Source organism: Bison bison, unplaced genomic scaffold (genome assembly GCF_000754665.1).
Source record: "Bison bison bison isolate TAMUID 2011002044 unplaced genomic scaffold, Bison_UMD1.0 scf7180017864371, whole genome shotgun sequence".
Taxonomy (NCBI): Eukaryota; Metazoa; Chordata; class Mammalia; order Artiodactyla; family Bovidae; genus Bison; species Bison bison.
This window is the reverse complement of record NW_011494943.1, coordinates 949,835-968,910: the sequence shown is the minus strand read 5'-3', so window position 1 is coordinate 968,910 and position 19,076 is coordinate 949,835. Positions and strand designations below refer to the sequence as shown.

The following is a 19,076-nucleotide window of genomic DNA, read 5'->3' as shown; positions in this document are numbered from 1 at the left end:
ACGACTGAGCGACTTCACTTTCACTTTTCACTTTCATGCATTGGAGAAGGAAATGGCGACCCACTCCAGTGTTCTTGCCTGGAGAATCCCAGGGACGGGGGAGCCTGGTGGGCTTCCGTCTATGGGGTCGCACAGAGTTGGACACGACTGAAGTGACTTAGCGTAGCGTAGCATAGCACAGCATGTTGTTAACTTTGTTAATGCCTGTTTACCGCATCTAAAGAGCGTTTCAGCCTACAGCCCTCACCTCGCGATGAACCTCTGAGTCTCGTCTTCTAGGGCAGAGTGCTGGCCCCTGGGCTCCCCGCAACCCGATCCAGGCTTCGTGAACTTTACTAATGCGACCTGAGGATTCAGATTATCTGTTGTTATTGAATTTGCATTTTCTATTCTAGACACCTTCTGCGGCGAGATCAGCATTCTATCTCACGACTACAGGTGTGACGATCAGTTGATTTTGCTTTTATTTTGTTGGATTGCACTGTTCTCGGCTCAGCCTTTACTATGATGGTTTCCCTGCATGCTGGGTGTCTTCTGCTGCATCTCTGAATTGATATAATTTTTTTCCAGAAAAGAAACCATCAGTATACATTATGTGAACTTTTACTAATAAAATGTTTTTCTGTTGATTTTGGAAGTGAGAAGCTCCTTGGTTATGTATAAAATCGGGTCACAGCCTTTCTCCTTCAAAACTCCATTATTTCTCCGATTTCTTTTCCAGTTTCATTCTGCCTAGAAACTTATTGGATTTCCATTTTATTCTTGACGTTCAGTACTTTTGCAAACGGTATGTAGCTTTAATTGCATTAATTGTACTTGATGTATGTGCCTCTTTCATACAGGTCATGTGTTCTCATTAAAGGTACTACTACTCTGAGGTTGTTTCCCCCCCCCTGAATTCTACAGTAGACTGTTTTCAAAAGTGTGCTTTTATTCTGTGACTGCTGGATACAAACGCCTTTTTTTTGTTCTATAAAATGTTTCCACCAGTCCCATATTGTTTGCTGTTTTTCTCCTGACCCATTATTGGGCAGTTTGTTAATATTGCATCACCAACCCCCAAAAGTGTATTTATTGAGCCAAAGGTGCCTGCTGTAGTTTCAGCTTTTATGGGAAAGTTGTACTGTCAGCCTTGGCACTTTCAAAAGCCCCTTTTTTAGCCTTCTTCAGGGCATACTCAAAACTTCTTGCCAGGGGCCCTCTCCTTCAATATTGTCTGTATTCCTTTAAACGTTAAGCTGATCAAAGAGTTCCCTGTGAGCTCCACTGCACATCTGAGCAGATATGCCTCCTCCAGGCCTGGCCTCTGATCACAGCAGGGAGCTGGGAAGAGACGCACGTCCAGGAGTGGGCACCGAACGGCCCTCCTTCCAGCTGCAAACTCTACCAGGAGTCTGGCTTTCACCCAAGGCAGTGAGTGCGGGTCTCAAACCTTGCTCTCAGGACCCAGGTCCACACAATCCAAATCAAGGAAATAGTAAGGAAGCACAGTTCCAGTTTTGTAAACCCCACAGGCTCTGCCCATGACCTTCCACAGGGAAGTTTCTACCACCTGTGAGTGCTCGGGCCTCCTGAGGAAGAAAACTGCAGCTGAAAATGAAATCACAAACAAGTATTGTAACACTCTTAATAATTAAGAAAGCCTGGAAATCAACTAAATGCTCTTGAATAGTGGAGCTGATAAATAAAATATGGTATATTCATATGATAAAACACACACGATGTTAAAAGCATTGCACTAAATCAACAGGCCACAGCTATACAAAATTCAGTGTAAAAGTGCAAACAAGACTGAGACATAAAATCTGTAGTCTTTAACTTTTAAAAAATGGAAGCACAGAAATTACACATATATGTATACATGTACACGCGTGTGACACTTACAGACACTACGCGTGCATGTGAAAGTACAAACACACTGAAATGATACACACCGCACTAATTATAGTGTGAGCGCTCCTGAAAAGACCAGGAGAGAGACGGGAGAATAACGTGATTAGACTGGAAATGCAAAGCAAAACGAAACTACACCTGTAACATTTTATTTAAGTAACTGGCGTGGACAATTGTTGATTCTTCATGATGCGTATCTAGGCATCTCTTTCCTTTATTCTTCTATAAATTTTTAAATTTTTTCTCAGAACTATAAAACATACCACTTACATAAGAACCGGGGATAGCCTCTGTCCTCCTGAAATGCCACTTAAAAAATAATTTGCCATAACTGACCAATGCAACACCACCTATGGCACATGAACAGACACAGAGGAGGGTAACTTGAGGCCTCGCTCTGGAGACAATGACCGGTCATGGGTTTTATCTGTACGCTGCCCCGTGTCCCAAAGCCTGGCACAGTCTGGCCACAGCTGCGTCCACGGACAGGACTTTGAATGGTTTCTGGCACTGCTTTCCAGAGGAATCGGGGCACTGAGGGGGAGGAGGGCCCTCAGCCCCTCTCACCAGGCTCTGCCCACTCCCCACCACCAGGAGCAGCTGAGCAGAGTCCCTCCCACGGCCCAGGAAGGCCACCCCGTGGGGAGGGCAGCCGGCTGGGCCCTCCTCCAGGGCTCTTGTCTTGGCCAAGAGGAGCTGCCCATCCTTCCGGGGCTCTGCAGGTGGGGGGTGTCCACCCCGGCCCTCACCTGAAGCCCCGACCCCGACATGGTGGCCTAACTCTGGCAGAGCCTTCTGAGCTGGTAAACACGCTGCTTCCCACAGGAGACCTGCACGTCTCCGCCCCAGAGGCAGCCTCTCACCTGCTCCTTCATCTCCGCGTAGACCTTCTCCGAGTTCAGCTCCACCTGCCGCTTGAACTCCTCCAGCGCGGCGTCCGCCTGCTGCGCCTGCAGCCTCTGCCCCTCGCTCACCCGGGTCAGCTGCTCCTCCTTCTCCCTGGGAAGGCCACACGGGCCACAGAGTTAACGCACAACCAAAGAACCAGGTTTGATCAAAGAACAAGCTTTCATCCTCTCTCAAGTACAGACCAGACTTCTATCTGAAGTATCCAAATGCTATAAAACCTCTCTTCAAAAGACGACAGTAACACGACTTGTCTCAGGAAAGAAGGATATAAGCACATAATGTGTGTTCTGATAAGGACACACCGGCTTCCAACAACTTCCCTAGAACAAGACTGTTATCACCAGGGCCCTCCATCACCCGACGGACAGAGCAGTGAGGTGCGGTCCAGCCACACAGTGGGCCAGCACTCAGCCTCAGAAAGGCATGCAGCGTGGACGCCCCTGCACACGGACAAATCTCGAAAACACTGCCGCGTTACAGGAGCCAGACTCAAGGGCACACGCTTATGTAGCACACGATTCTATCTATGAGGAACATCCGAAAAGACAAACCCATAGAGACAGGGAAAGCAGGTCAGTGGTCAGCACGGGCCGGGGGGCGGGGGTGGGCAGTGCTGCTCACGCACGGGCGCTGGGGGTGACAAGCGCACTGGACTTGGAGAGTGGCGATGCCGCGCGTCTTTGTGGATATGCTAGAATCTGCTAAACTGTGCACCTTGAAAGGGTGAGTCTTACAGTATGTGGGTAACGTCTCAACTGAAAAAGCACGAGGTACCACAGGACCGCCTCCAACACGCACACCCGGCAGACGCTGACCTGCAGGGTGACGGGCAGGGGGCGCCATGCCGGCCTGACAACCTCCTGCCCGCAGTGGGCTCGCCTCAGAGAACCGTAACTACGTTTCTTTGTACCTTGAAATAAAATCAAATAGTCAGGAAGGTCCACCAACCGAAGAGGCATCTCTGCATGCTGACAGAAGATAAAGTAAGACTTCAGGGTATAAACGTGTGAGTGTTAACACTGGCTGCTGCTGAGCTCTGACTGGGCGCCAGGCACTGTAAACGATTTGAACGCGTCTTCTCTCCTTTACGTCCAGCTTCTGTAAGGCATTTCCATACCCCTACCTTTGCAGAACTGGAGACCGGGGCTGAGAGGCTGTCCCCGAGGCCCCACGGCACTGGCGGGCCAAGCGGGACTTGTGCCCGGCGCCCCCGTGGAGCCCGTGCGCTGCTGCTCTCTGGGGCTTTCCAGGTGTCCCTGATGCCACTTCCTGTGCTCAGAACGTGTCCCCAGAAGGAGGTAAGTGCCTCATAAAAGGACCCCTACTGGGTCCCATGGCCTGGAAGCAGGTGGCCACGGTGGCGGAGAGCTGTCACGAGTGCTGGATGGACTTTGCTGCGGCTCATGGGCCCGGCTGACTGGGAGCAGTCACCCAGAGGCTCCATCCAGAGGACTGTGAGGTGGGTGCTGAGGCAGAGGCTGCAGCTGACGACGAGGGTCCCTCGGAGGTCACGAGGTCAGGATGCACAGGAGCTACTCCTCTGCCATGCCCCCCGGACTAGTTCATCCCATGCTCTCCACACTTGCGGACCATTCAGCAGACTACAAGTCTTCAAAGGGTCACATCTGCATGCTCAGTGTGTTTCATAATAGAAAGGAAAGTATAGTGGACAATATTTGAAAACTTTTGTTTGTTGTTGACTCGGTGATGCCATCCAACCATCTCATCCTCTGTTGTCCCCTTCTCCTCCCGCCTTCAATCTTTCCCAGCATCAGGGTCTTTTCTGATAAGTCAGCTCTTTGCATCAGGTGGCCAAAGTATTGGAGCTTCAGTATCAGTCCTTTCAAGGACTATTCAGGACTGATTTCCTTTAGGATGGACTGGATTGATCTCCTTGCAGTCCAAGGAACTCTCAAGAGTCTTGTCCAGCAGCACAGTTTGAAAGCAATTCTTTGCCACTCAGCCTCTATATGGTCCAACTCTCACATCCATATATGACTACTGGAAAAACCATAGTTTTGACTGTATGGACTTTGTTGGTAAAGTGATGCTTTGCTTTTTAATACGCTGTCTAGGTTTGTTAAGCCATTCTTCCAAGGAGCAAGTGTCTTTTAATTTTGTGGCTGCAGTCACTATCCACATTGATTTTGAAGCCCAAGAAAATGAAACATGATGCTATTCCCATATTTTCCCCATCTGTTTGCCATGAAGTGATGGGACCAGATGCAATGATCTTAGTTTTCTGAATGTTGAGCTTTAGGCCAGCTTTTTCACTCTCCTCTTTCACCTTCAACAAGAGACTCTTTAGTTCTTCTTCACTTTGAAAACTCAGAAAAATTTATAAACCATATAACTTAAAATTATGCACCATTAATTAGCCAGGAGAAAATTTTAACACATTTTATAAAAATATATGATATATGGCTGAAATATCAACTTTTTCTGTAAATGCTGAAAGTTAGTTGTTCTACATTTTTTGTTCAATAATTCACTTGAGCTACTGTTACTATAAATAGTTTCAATTTAATAGGACAAATATTTTCTCTATTTTATCTCATTTTTAACTACCAAATTTAGTTCATTTACTTTATAATTGACTACAAAAATCAAGGTCCAAAGTTTTATTCATGATCAGTTATATACTGAGACCATAATAAAAATGCTATTTGTTAAACTATAACCTAGTGAAGTAAGGCGCACTGCTTCTGACTGATCATTTCTAGCCTGACGTCTGATGGATCTGAGGGCAGTACACCCTTCTGTGGACATTCCGCATAATCACACGAAGCCCATCCCTCGGCCAGATCCCGTGCATGATGATGAAGAAACACATGATGCTGTGCTGAAAACCAGATCAGAAGAAAGAAGTGAACACTCAGTGCCAGGACCCACGATAGAACGACTTGGTGAAATGTTCTTCAGTACTAAGCATCATCGGAATCCTCGTGGACAGAATCGTAGACGTTGTAAGAAACTGAACCCTCCAGAAGACAGATGACGCTGAGGTTTCCAGGAATCAAAGAGGAACGTCATCCCGCATCCCCTTTGCCACTTGAGAAAATGCAATCTGGCATATTCACGGGTATGTCATTTGTTGCTGTTGTTGTTTCGTCACTAAGTCATTTCTGACTCTTCTGTGAACCTGTGGACTGTAGCACACCAGGCTCCTCTGTCCATGGGATTTCCCAGGCCAAAATACTGGACCTGGGTTGCCATTTCCTCTCCAAGGGACGTCCCCAACCCAGGAATTGGACCTGTGCTTCCTGACCATCTCCTGCATTGGCAGGTGGATTCTCCACCACTGAGCCACCAGGGATGTCCAATGTGTTCAGTTCAGTTGCTCAGTCGTGTCTGACTGTTTGCGACCCCATCGACTGCAGTACTCCAGGCTTCTCTATCTTTCACCAATTCCCAGAGCTTGCTCAAACTCATGTCCATTGAGTTGGTGATGCCATCCAACCATCTCATCCTCTGTCATCCCCTTCTTCTCCTGCCTTCAATCTTTCCCAGCATCAGGATCTTTTCCAAGGAGTCAACTCTTCACATCAGGTGGCCAAAGTATTGCAGCTTTCAGCTTCGGTCCTTCCAATGAATATTCAGGACTGATTTCCCTTAGGATTGACTACTTGGATCTCCTTGCAGTCCAAGGGACTCTCAAGAGTCCTCTCTAACACCACAGTTCAAAAGCATCAATTCTTCGGAGCTCAGCTTTCTTCATTAGTCCAACTCTCACATCCATACATGACCACTGGAAAAAACCATAACCTTGACTAGACTGTTGTATAGTAACATTAATAATAATAAATGTCTTTTCACATATTAAAAAATATTTACAGATAGGAAATATTGTTTTATATTAAAATATTGCTTTCCATTTAATATTAAATAGAAGACACAAGGAAATGAGTGAAGCCTCTCAATTCATTTTTAGTCCCACCTCACCTACAAAGCTGTAGAAGGCAATAGCACCCCACTCCAGTACTCTTGCCTGGAAAATCCCATGGACGGAGGAGCCTGGTGGGCTGCAGTCCATGGGGTTGCGAAGAGTTGGACACGACTGAGGGACTTCACTTTCACTTTTCACTTTCATGCATTGGAGAAGGCAATGGCAACCCACTGCAGTGTTCTTGCCTGGAGAATCCCAGGGACGGGGGAGCCTGGTGGGCTACCGTCTATGGGGTCGCACAGAGTCGGACACGACTGAAGGGACTTAGCAGCAGCAGCATCACTTACAAAGCTAATTTAGTGGTGAAGTTAAACACCACAGAAGGCACCACTCAGTAAGTCAATATTTCTGCCCAGTTAAACCATGCAAACACATTGAGCCCCATTCATACTTTGAAATCTTCTGTCTTAACATAAAATATGTCTTATTTAAATGAAAAGATGATATTCATTTTAATGAGGTGTCATTTTAATTTCCATCAAAGTAATGAAATAGCAGTGAAATTTTTCAGCACTTGAAAAAGAGAAGGGTCTGCTCCTCAATAATATAAGACCAGTATTTCCTTTTACCATGATTCCAAATAATGTGCCCTGTAAGAAGAAAAAAAAAAAAAAAAACCGACTTTGAAGATTATTTTTTCGGTGGAGCTAGCTGTGGAGCTGAGTGTAAACGCATCACTCAAATGCCTTAAAGATGTGCCTCCGTGAAGATAAAAAGGTGGGAAGAAAATTTCCTTTTTAACTCTGATTTATTTATAAAATGCAGTAAATTTTCCTCGTCTGAGTATATAAAGCATAAAGAAGAAAGAGGCTGCATTCTTACACAACCACAAGCCAGTTCAGATTAAAGGATGTTCTGAAGACCATGATTATTCCAAACAGGCAATAAAATGTAGGAGACTAATGGACTACAATTTACTATTTCTTGAGCTTTGAAAGCTAACATTTATATGTTCAGGCCAACCTTAATTTGAAAATCTTCCCTTTGCACATTTCTGCACCAGCACTTTTGATAATGATGGCAGAGACCCAACATACATCCACAGGCTTCACATTACACAGACTTCATCTGCTGCCAGCCTGGCCTCTCCACCGGAGGCCCCAAGGAAAACAAAACAGAACAAAGCACTTCCAACAGGCCTGGAAACCATAGCGGAGTCTCCACTCCCTCCCAGCTAGGGTGAAAAACAAGACTTCTAGCAGCTATATCCTCTATACTCACGGCTGCTATTGGCACGTAAGCTGCTGAGAGTGAGTCAGTCAGAAACTATGACTTTCAAGGCACTCAAAATAATACCTTTCGCTAACCATGAGCAATAAATAGACTTCTTTTGCCTCTTCTTTGTGTGACTAAGACCAATGGTCTCTGCTAAATTCTTGTTAAAAATGATAAATGCTGTGGACACATCTAAACATTTGACACTTCAAGGGTTAGACACGAACACCAGTGAAATGGAAATTAACAGTGGTCTTAATATTGAAAAGCTGACAATACTCCTCAAACTGATCTACAGATTCAACCCAACCACTGTCAGAATCCCAGATGACGTTTTGCTGAAATTAATAAGTTGATCCTAAAATTCATGGAAATACAAAGGACTCAGAATAGGCAAAACTATTTTGAAAAAGAACAAAGTTGGAGGACTCGCGTGTCTGTATTTGTAACAATCACTTTGCTGTACACCAGAAGCTAACACAACGCACTTCAGTAAAAAATAATATAAAGTAACAAGTAAATAAAAATAGGTGAAGAATCCTCATAGGTTATTTCTCCAAAGAAGATGTATAATTAGCCAAAAAATGCATGAGCAGACTCTCAGTATCTTAAAAAAAAAAAAAAAGGAACTGCAAATGAACGTCCCCACGAGGAGCCATCACCCACTTCCAGGACAGCTGTGCTCAAAAGACATGGAGGAACAAGCGTTACTGTTTTGTTTTGTTTCCCATTTACCGGCCTGGATGTTACTGAGCTGCTTCAATTAGCATAACTTTGTCTTCCATGAAACTGGAAAATTTGGGGCCATGACTTTTTCAAATATTTTTCTGTTCTATTACTCTCTTCCCTCTGCTTCTGTGACTCAAATGAAATATATTTTATACATCGGTATTACCCTGCAAGTGTCTGCAGCTGTATTTTTTTCAATAAGTTTTCTCATTGTCCTCAGATTGACTTATTTCTATTAACTTATCTTCACGTTCTTTTTTTAATCTTCATTCTGGTGTTATATTCAGGCTATGTTTTAAACCTCAAATGTTGTATTTTCCACTGTTTTCCTGTTGAAAGTTCTCAGATTTTCATTCATTACTACCAATTTTTCTTGAAGTTCCTGTGCATAGCTACTTTAAATTTTGATCCACTGATTCTAGTATCTAATTTATCCTGAGGTAGTCTCCGTTGCTTACATTTTCTGTTGAGGATAAAAAGGTCATGTTATCCTAATTAAAAGTAATTAGGTCACGTGTTATCCTGATTCTTTGTGTGTCGAGTCATTTTAGCTTCTATCTTTATGAGTGACACAGAGCGGACAGTCTGGATTCTATTCTTTCCTCTGAGTAGTACTGAATGATCATTTTCATTACTTGTTTATAGCAGGCAGTTAACTTGGCTGAATTCAAACTACAAACCTTGTCTCCCATGTAAGGAGCAGAAGCTCATCTATAAATCCACTCTGTTAGCCTGACTTGGGCTTTGGAGTCTTGAGGGTCGGGCAGACATATGCACCAGGGAAGTAGGCTCCTTTGTTTCTTGGTGTCTCCATCTTACTTTGCCAGTGGCTACAACTGCCCATCCTTTCATCTGGCTCTTCAAGCACCAAGATGGCCAGTATGTACCCGAGTTCTAGCTGTCTCACGTGGCATCAAAACTGGTCATTGCTGTAAAAACGGGAAGTCCACGTTCCCTTCTTCTAGGTGTGCCTTGCCTCCTGTGTCTCCTTCTGCATATTCACCCTCTGGGTCTGAAGGTTATGTCTGAACAGAGTTTATACCTGGGGGAGGATCAGTTTTACAGAAGCCTACCTGGCCATCTCTTCTTGGTTGTTTTGACTGACTGGCAGATTACTAGTCATTCTTTAGGGGCTCAGCTGTTAACTCTTCAGATAGAATTGCTAGCTGCTTCTTACTTTCATCCTTGTTAGCACTTTTTATATACTGCTACTATAGCATTTCATATAAACTATTAGCTTCCCAGGTGGCGCAGTGGCCAATGCAGGAGGTGCAGGAGACCAGGGTTCAATCCCTGGGTTGGGAAGATCCCCTGGAGGAGGCATGGCAACTCACTCCAGTATTCTTGCCTGGAAAATCCTAGGTACAAAGAAGCCTGGTGGGCTACAGTCCTTAGGGTCGCAAGAGATGGACACTCACACCTCGGCAAATAAAAAAACGACTGAAATTTTTATGGTGAAATAAGAAAACTCTGGGAAAATGATCCTTAAAAATAGAACAGCTTTAGTGTACAGTGAAGAAAAATCCCTCTAAAATCTTTCAACTTTCACTTTAAACTTCAAATAAATCTCAAATCTAATGTTGCCTCCTTTCATGTTTCCTATATGTAACGAAGTACTGATTAAAAGTTCTACATATAAATTATGTATAATATATGCAAAGCTACATGCGTGCCCATCGATTCATCCTATTTTATAGGCAGTAATATATCAGTAAATAACGAGGAAACACATGTTCCTCCTATGAAATGACAAAGTCTAAACACCGTGAAGTAGGTGCAGGACCACTTCTTGTTACTGTGGAGAGAAAGGCAGTGTGAAGTCATTCAAGCAGAATGATAAGTAAACCAAAGCCAGATCAAAGGAATAAAGAAGAAAGGCTGAAATGTGAGGCTGGAATATTTATTTCCTTCAAAACCCCATCCATGCCTTGTCCCTGGGCAGTTCAGTATTTCAAAGTAGCTGGAAAATATTCTCACTTACATTCATCACTGTGCACAAGCAGACGAAATTTTAAGTAGGCAAATTTCTCTTTATTTACCAAATATAAATGTAACATTTATCACTGAGAGAAAATTTTCTGCTTATCATAAATGATTTCTAAATTATGTGAAATGTATTTCAAAGCCACAGTAGATATTTTCTAGTACTTTACTGAATGATGTTGCTACAGACTATAACATTTTATAATGTAACCATAATTTTTAATGGTTTTGCAAATGAGGAAAGAGTGAACATTGAGTGATTTCTATACTCATTACATTTAGAGCAGTTCATACATTATTTCATTTCATTATATAACTATAAAAAATTATTTTTTCACAAAATAAAACAATGAAATTTAGAAGAGTTAAGTGTTTACCCAAGTTTATATACTAAATGGCAAAATAAGAAGTTAAAACAGCCCACCTGACTTCAAAGTTGTTCTATTACTTTAAATCTGTGTGTGTGTGTGTGTGTATAACACATGTATTTAACTAAATCACTGTTCAACATTAATTAACTAAGCCCTTAATATAATTTATCCTTTATAACATTAATATTTGTATAACAAATAACTTTTACAACATTTGAAAACTAAAATGTCCATCAAGCATTTACTTAACACTGTATGCTGAGATGTGAGCTTGGTGCTAGAAATACAGAAATAATCAAGACACTGTCCCTGCTTCCAAAATGGGAAGAAAGATGCTCTGTGTTGTTCTCAGTGTGATAAACCTGTGCAAAGACATGAATGCAACACTCCGAACAAAGGCCAGAGGAGCTCACTGTGCCTGGAGTAAGACAGTGGAGCTTTATAAAGGGCACAGCGCTTTGGTAAGGTCACCGCTAAGGACGTTTAAGAGGTATTGTATATAGGGGTGTCTGTGTGTGTGTGTGTGTGTGTGTGTGTGTGTGTGTACACGTTGCTGTTGCTTAGTCGCTAAGTCGCTGACTCTCTGCGACCCCGTGGGCTGTAGCCCGCCAGGCTCCTCTGTCCATGGGGATTCTCCAGGCAAGAACACTGGACTAGGTTGCCATTTCCTTCTCCAGGGCATCTCTCCAACCCAGGGAACAAACCTGTGTCTCCTGCACTGGCAGGCAGGTTCTTTGCATACATATTATATGTTAACTGTATGTATATAAATTGAACATGTATTTGTAAAATATATATTTGCATTTCATATTTATGAATTATCTTTTCCTCCTTACCATCATACTTTCCATGAAAAAAGTAAACCTCCATCAGATTTTTCTTTCTCGAGGAAGATGACAGGCAGGGGCACACAATTTCTAAAGCCAGGATTAAGGTCTTCTTGGAGATAAAGCAACATGTAGAACTATTTTTACTGATTATAAACTCTCTATTGATGGCATAAAAGCATGTCACCTGGGTTTGTGCTAGGTTTAAGCACCCACCTATGCATGACCGTCCAGCCGGCCTCCCTGACCACCTCTTCCCCGTCACACCAGGCTTCTCCAAGGACCCCAGTGCCGGTCCCCCATGTGCGCGGTCAGTGCAGTCACCTGCTCGCCCGCCACCACGCGGTGCCCGCCCGCTCATGCACCACTGATGCGTTAACGCCCATTCCGGGCAGGCTCCTGCACAGAGGCTGAGGAGTCACCACTGGGTGAGTCACACCAACTCCTGGGCTACGGGAGCTTCCAGTCTAGCAGGCGCAAGACTGTGAATTGATACACTGCTCTCGGCAAACATTCAATGAAATGAACAAAGGAGAAATACAGGATATTAAGGGTTTGTATAACAGGGAAAAATAAACCTTCCCTAGGAATTAGGATATAAGACAGTGATGTCAAGTCAACTGATGGGTGAGAGGACTGGAGAATCCAGGATAAGGACGTTCCAGAATAAAGGACAAGTGGAGAAGCTGTGAAAGGGAAAGAAAGATTGCTAATTCCTAGAAGAGAACCGGAGCCGAGAAGACACACAGAGAACAGAGAAAGGGGTTGTGATGACGCCGAGAACTACCTCCACTCGCCCGGATTCTAGAGAGAGACAGTTGCCTCGATTCTAGAGGGAGAGTCTCTATAGCTTTACAGAAAAACTACAATGTTTGAAAAATATAATGGATGAGACTAAAGGCAGATTATACGCTGCTGAAGAGAAGATGAGTGAACGTGGAAACCAACCAAAACAAAGCACAGAAAGGAAACCAGAATAACAAAAAGGAAGGAGAGCATGAGTAACCCAATGCACGAGCACCGAGAGCCTCTGAAGGAGACACCAGAGAGAGCTGGCATGGGAAAATGTTTGAAGAAATGATGGCCAAACCCTTTTCAAATTTAGCTAAAATTAAAACCTTACAGATCTAACATGACCTAACTGACACTCACGGAGCATTCCATCCAACCACAGCAGAAATATGTCACTTTCAAGAGTAGAATACTTAGCAAAAATAGACTTATTTGGGAACATAAAACAATTCTCAAACATTTTAAAAGGATTCAAGTCATGCAATGCATACTCTCTGATCACAGTGGAATTAAATGTAAAACCTATATAAGAAAGATTTCTATGAAACCCCCAAATAATTGAAAACTAAATATACAAATGTATGGGTCAAAAAAAGAAATAAAATGAGAAGTTAGAAAATATTTTGAACTTAATGAAAACGAACATAAAACATATCAAAATTAAAAAGATGTTTCTAGGGACTGATGCTGAAGCTGAAGTTCAATCCTCAGGCCACCTGATGCAAACAGCTGACTTATTGGAAAAGACCCTGATGCTGGGAAAGACTGAAGGCAGGAGAAGGGGATGCCAGATAACGAGATGGTTGGATGGCATCAGTGACTCAATGGACATGAGTTTGAGCAAGCTCCACGAGATGATGAAGGACAGGGAAGCCTGGTGTGCTGCAGTCCACATGGTTGCAGAGAGTCAGACACGACTGAGCAACTAAACAATCAACAAAGAACTTGAGGTAAGTTTTATAAAATTAAATACTTACATAGAAAAAATTTAAACATACAGATTTCAAATCAACGGCATCCACTTTCACCTTAATGAATTAGAAAAAGAACAGTAAATTAAACATAAAGTGGGAGGGGAAAAAAAATAATCAGAACAGAAATCAATAAAATAGGAACAGAAAACATTAGACAAAAATCAGTGTAACAAAATCTGGCTCTCTTAATAAAATTGATAAAACTATAGCCAGACTGATCTGGAAAAAGAAATAATACAAATTAACAATATTATGAATGAAAGGTTATGAATGAAGATCACTACAGATTGCATATGTATTAAAGGTAAAGAAGGCAGTTTTATGAAATAAAGAGAAAAAATTTCAATTCGTACTTCCCAGCATACACAAGATTAAAACTATAAAACTTTCAAAAGAAAACAGGAGAAACCCTTTGTGTCTTGAGGTAGGGAAGGAGTTCTCAGCTATGACACTAAAAGCACAATCCATAAAAGAACAAACAAACAAACTGAATTTCATTAAAATTAAAAACACCTGTCCTTTGGCAGAAACTATTAAAAGAATGAAAAAAAAGCCGCACATTGGGAGAAAATATTTGCAAACCATCTGTCAAAGGACTTGTATCCAATATGAACAAAAGATTCTCAAAACTCAATAACAAGAAAATTAATCCAGTTAAAAAATAGGTTAAATATTTGAATAGACACTGAAGTACAAAACAAAAAAGACACGAAAAGTGTTTACAACACGAGTCTCTAGGGAAATGCAAACTGAAGCCACAACAACTTACTTGTACACACCCGCTGGAACTGCGGAAGCAAAACCATGATCGTACTGCACTTTGACGGGAATCTGGAGGACCTGGAGGCCTCACACACGCCCGTGGGTGTGGAACAGCGCCACCACTTTGGAGACAGTACGGCAGTTTCTCCAAGAGGCGCGCGTACACCTCGCACGTGATCCAGGCGTGTGACGCACGGGTTTTTATCCAAGGGAACAAAATGCAGACGTCTATACGAGGACCTGGACGCTGATGTTCACAGACTTTATCTATGGCTTTAGAGCCTTTCTCATAGGCTTTATCTGTAATGGCCCCAAGAGTGAAAACAGTGTAAATGTCCATCAGCAGATACACAGATGAAGAACTTACGGTGTATCAATGTGATGGAATATTAGTCGAAAGCATAAAAGAAAGGCCTGCTGATGTGCAGTACAACATGGACGGACCTCATCACCATCAAGTCAAGGGCAAGAGGCGGGACCAGCAAGTATACAGACAACACGCTTCCATTTACTCAAAATTCTAGAAACTCAAGTACAGTGACAGCGACAGAAGGGACACTTACGGCTGCCGGCACGTGGCGCGGCAGAAGTGCGGGCAGGAGACATTACACCGGCGAGAGGACACGTGGGGGTGATTCTGTGCTCACACACACCTTTCTGGGTTGGCAGTTTCACAAGTGAACACATGTCAAAACATGAGTCTACACTACATGAAATTACTGTTTCAATTATAGCTCAGTAAGACTTAAAATCACCCTTAAATATATGGAAATATGTTTATTCTCACTTAGAGAAAGCAAATTAAGACAATATTGAGAAACTGCTTATCACCTAGCAGAACTTCAAAAAAATTAAAACAGAACAACACTTTCTACCTGGAAGACTAAGTCAAAAGTCACTCTAATATGCAGCCAGTAGACGTTGAATCAGTGCAAACTTCATGAAGGGGACTTTGGCAATACTCAACAAAACTACAAATGTGTTTGTCTTTTAGGGAGAAGGCAATGGCACCCCACTCCAGTACTCTTGCTTGGAAAATCCTATGGACAGAGGAGCCTGGTGGGCTGCCGTCTATGGGGTCGCACAGAGTCGGACACGACTGAGTGACTTAGCAGCAGCAGCGGCAGCAGTTTGTCTTTTCACCCAGCATTCTCATTTCTAAAATTACCCTCAATATAAATTTCAAAGAATACAAAAATACGTATCTACTCGGTTATTCTTTTCAGCACCATTCATCATTGCGAATACTGGATACGACCTCCAGGTCCACAGGCAGGACAGCAGTTGCATAAACTAAGCTTCATCTGCACATCAGTACACTGTGCTGATGCAAGAGCAGTGACTGACTTCCAGTTTATAATAAAGGGGAAAGGAAACTGTACAAATGAAGAGAAAATCATGAGATAAACACCTAAGAGCTCATTTGTGCAAAACACACACAGAGAGGCTTGGCCAGAAGCTGAGGAGACCGGCCGTCTGCAGGGAGGCTGGGAGCAGAGCGGAGCTGGGGACACTGCTCTGCAATCACGCCTTCCGGTCCAGGTCTGATTCTTAAAACCATGCTCATGTTCCACTGACTGAAAAGGAAAGAATAAAACAGGATGGAGGAGGGAAATTCTAAGGTGAAACACCACCATAAAAAGCCTTGTCACACTTCAGATTATTAATAACATAACCACGCAGAGGAGAGAGAAGAAATAGCCAGGGTAACTTCTGAAGACAATACTCGGATCACAAGACTCAGGACAAAGAGAACTCAGAGAAGAATTAAACCATGGCTTTAGGGTTCTTTTTCCCAGAGTATGGTTTATCAATTCAAAAACCACCTCCTGGAATTCAGGAAGTTGAGCTAACAACTTTGCAGATATTGGAAGTCAGGTTTCTCTCTGTCAGAGAAGGGAAGAGCGCGTGAGGAGAGGCTAACCTGTAGCATCTCCCTGGAGCTGGAGTCAGTGTGGATTCATGGCGCTTATATTTTAGCTAAATCCAGAAGCAGGGGCGGGTATGTGTGTTGGTGTACATATGTGAATAAACACACATCCGCGCGTGTGGGTGTATGCATCCCTGTTTCCTATTTCTGCCTGCTGAGAGGGGATAAAGGGCATTTCTTTGGAAGTGGAAAACACACCATGAGGTAATTTCTGTCTAATAAGAAATCATAAAAAAAAAAAAAAGAAATCATATTGAAGATCATAAACTAATAATACTTGTAAATGAATTACAAGGAAAACAGGACATATAAAACTTTGTAGGATACAATCTCAGCATTTCTTAAAACAATTTAGAGCCTTAAAAGCAGAAGTTAGAAAAAGAAAAGTGTGTGACATCTTTTTTGGGATTACAACGCTCTATGTTAAAGCACAAACAGTGGGAGTCAGAATGTGGGACTAATCTGAGATTCCAGCAGTGGGATTCACACGCATCCTGGTCTGTGTGATAAATTACTCGGTTACGACTATCAAAAGTCTATTTGCATAGGGGACAGACAATTCTCCTTGAAGAGAATTCCTCCTAATGAAAATCAGGTATCATTTCAAGGAGGTAACACAGCCTTTAAAAGATGTGGTAAAAGCATAAAATGTTAACAAGAAAGGCGTGATTACCTCCAGGGAGGGAGAGAGAGAAACCCACACCGATGACACGTTTTCCTTTAATCACAAGATGCACCTTTTGCTGAAAGGGCACCTGTGGGCCGCATGCGTTGCGCTGGTCTCCAGCCCTGCCGCCCCCGACTGGCCTGGAGCGTGAGCGCCTCAGTCAGCTCCTCCGGGGCGAGAGGAGGGCTGAGCTGGGCCGCTACACTACTTCCCCTCCTTGAAATGTCTCAGCTTCTCCCTTGAAATTGCAGATAAGAACAAACAACCACACAAAGTTCTTCTGAGGCTACATGAAGGGAATGTGTTTTAAAATCATTTGTTGACCATAAAACATTAAACAAAGTATTGCTATATTGTATTAGTATTAATTCCTCATCAGGATCACATTTATTTCACCACACCCCATTGCTAAAATCAATCTTGATTATGGTGAAACTCAAGAAGCTAAAAAGTACGAGTTTTGCAAACTTAGTTCTTGAAAAAAACATCCAAAAGCCTAAAGATCTCATGTTTCAAATTAAACCTATTGTGTGAAATAGTGTCACAACTGTCTCTGCCGAGGAGGCCTCCTGACGGTCACATTGGACAGACACTCTCAGAGGCAGCGAGAAGGAACGTAGAAGTCCATGAAGACGCTCCCGCAAAGGAGGACTGAGACCAGAGGCTTCCTCCTCAGCTGGAAACAAGGTCGCTGCAGCTTTCTGTCCTCTCTCTGCACTTCTCATCCTGCCTCTGGGAGGAGGGCCGTGTCAGCACGCCTGCTGACGCTCAGGAATGCTCAGAATACAATGGAAACTCTGACTGCTCCCCATCGAAAGTGGTTTCAGATGCTCAAGCAGAAAAGAGAACAGATGGGTCCCCACGGCCACCAGCAGCCATACTGAAGGAAGCTGTTTCCAAGAAGAACATGACATTCACAGCTTCCCAAAGCACAGGGCTAACTGTGCTCAAGATGATGCGAGTGTTTGTATCAATGCAAAGCCAAGAACTTCTCAAGTCGCCTAACAAACGAGAATGTGAAACTCTGGCAGTGCCTTCCACTTGGGGGTTGTGTCCAGGTGCCCAGGCGTGTCCCCATGGGCTGCAGCATGCCACGCCTCCCTGTTCCTCACCATCTCCTGAAGTTTGCCCAAGTGCATATTCATTGCATTGGTGATGCCATCAAACCATCCCATTCTCTGCTATCCCCTTCTCCTCCTGCCTTCAATCTTTCCTAGCATCATGGTCTTTTCCAACGAGTCGGCTCTTTGCATCAGGTGGCCAAAGTACTGGAGCTTTAGCTTCAGCATCAGTCCTTCCAATGAATATTCAGGGTTGATTTCCTTTAAGATTGACTGGTTTGATCTCCTTGTAGTCCAAGGGACTCTCAGGAGTCTTCTCTGGCACCATTAGTTCAGTTCAGTCACTCAGTTGTGTCCGACTCTTTGCGACCCCATAAAGCGGAGCACGTCAGGCCTCCCTGTCCATCACCAACTCCTGGAGTTCACTCAAACTCATGTCCATTGAGTCGGTAATGCCATCCAGACATCTCATCCTCTGTCGTCCCCTTCTCCTCCTGCCCCCAATCCCTCCCAGCATCAGGGTCTTTTCAAATGAGTCAACTCTTCCCATGAGGTGGCCAAAGTATGGGAGCTTCAGCTTTAGCATCAGTCCTTCCAATGAACACCCAGGACTGATCTCTCCTTTTAGAATGGACTGGTTGGATCTCCTTGCAGTCCAAGGGACTCTCAAGAGTCTTCTCCAACACCACAGTTCAAAACCATCAATTCTTTGGTGCTCAGCCTTCTTCACAGTTCAACTCTCACATCCATATATGACCACTGGAAAAACCACAGCCTTGACTAGACGGACCTTTGTTGGCAAAGTAATGTCTCTGATTTTCAACATTCTATCTAGGTTGGTCATAACTTTCCTTCCAAGGAGTAAGCGTCTTTTCATTTCATGGCTGCAATCACCATCTGCAGTGATTTTGGAGCCCCCCAAAATAAAGTCTCACACTGTTTCCACTGTTTCCCCATCTATTTCCCATGAAGTGATGGGACCGGATGCCATGATCTTTGTTTTCTGATTGTTGAGCT

General features: G+C 43.5%; 1 protein-coding gene across 1 annotated transcript in view; it reads right to left on the bottom strand.

Annotated features, from left to right (window-relative positions):
* Nucleotides 1–19,076, bottom strand: part of CEP112 (centrosomal protein 112kDa) — a 318,653-nt gene that overhangs the window by 192,974 nt on the left and 106,603 nt on the right. Inside the window, 1 exon segment of the mRNA XM_010856057.1 lies at nt 2,757–2,892. Within this exon segment, the coding sequence (XP_010854359.1) occupies nt 2,757–2,892 (136 nt within the window).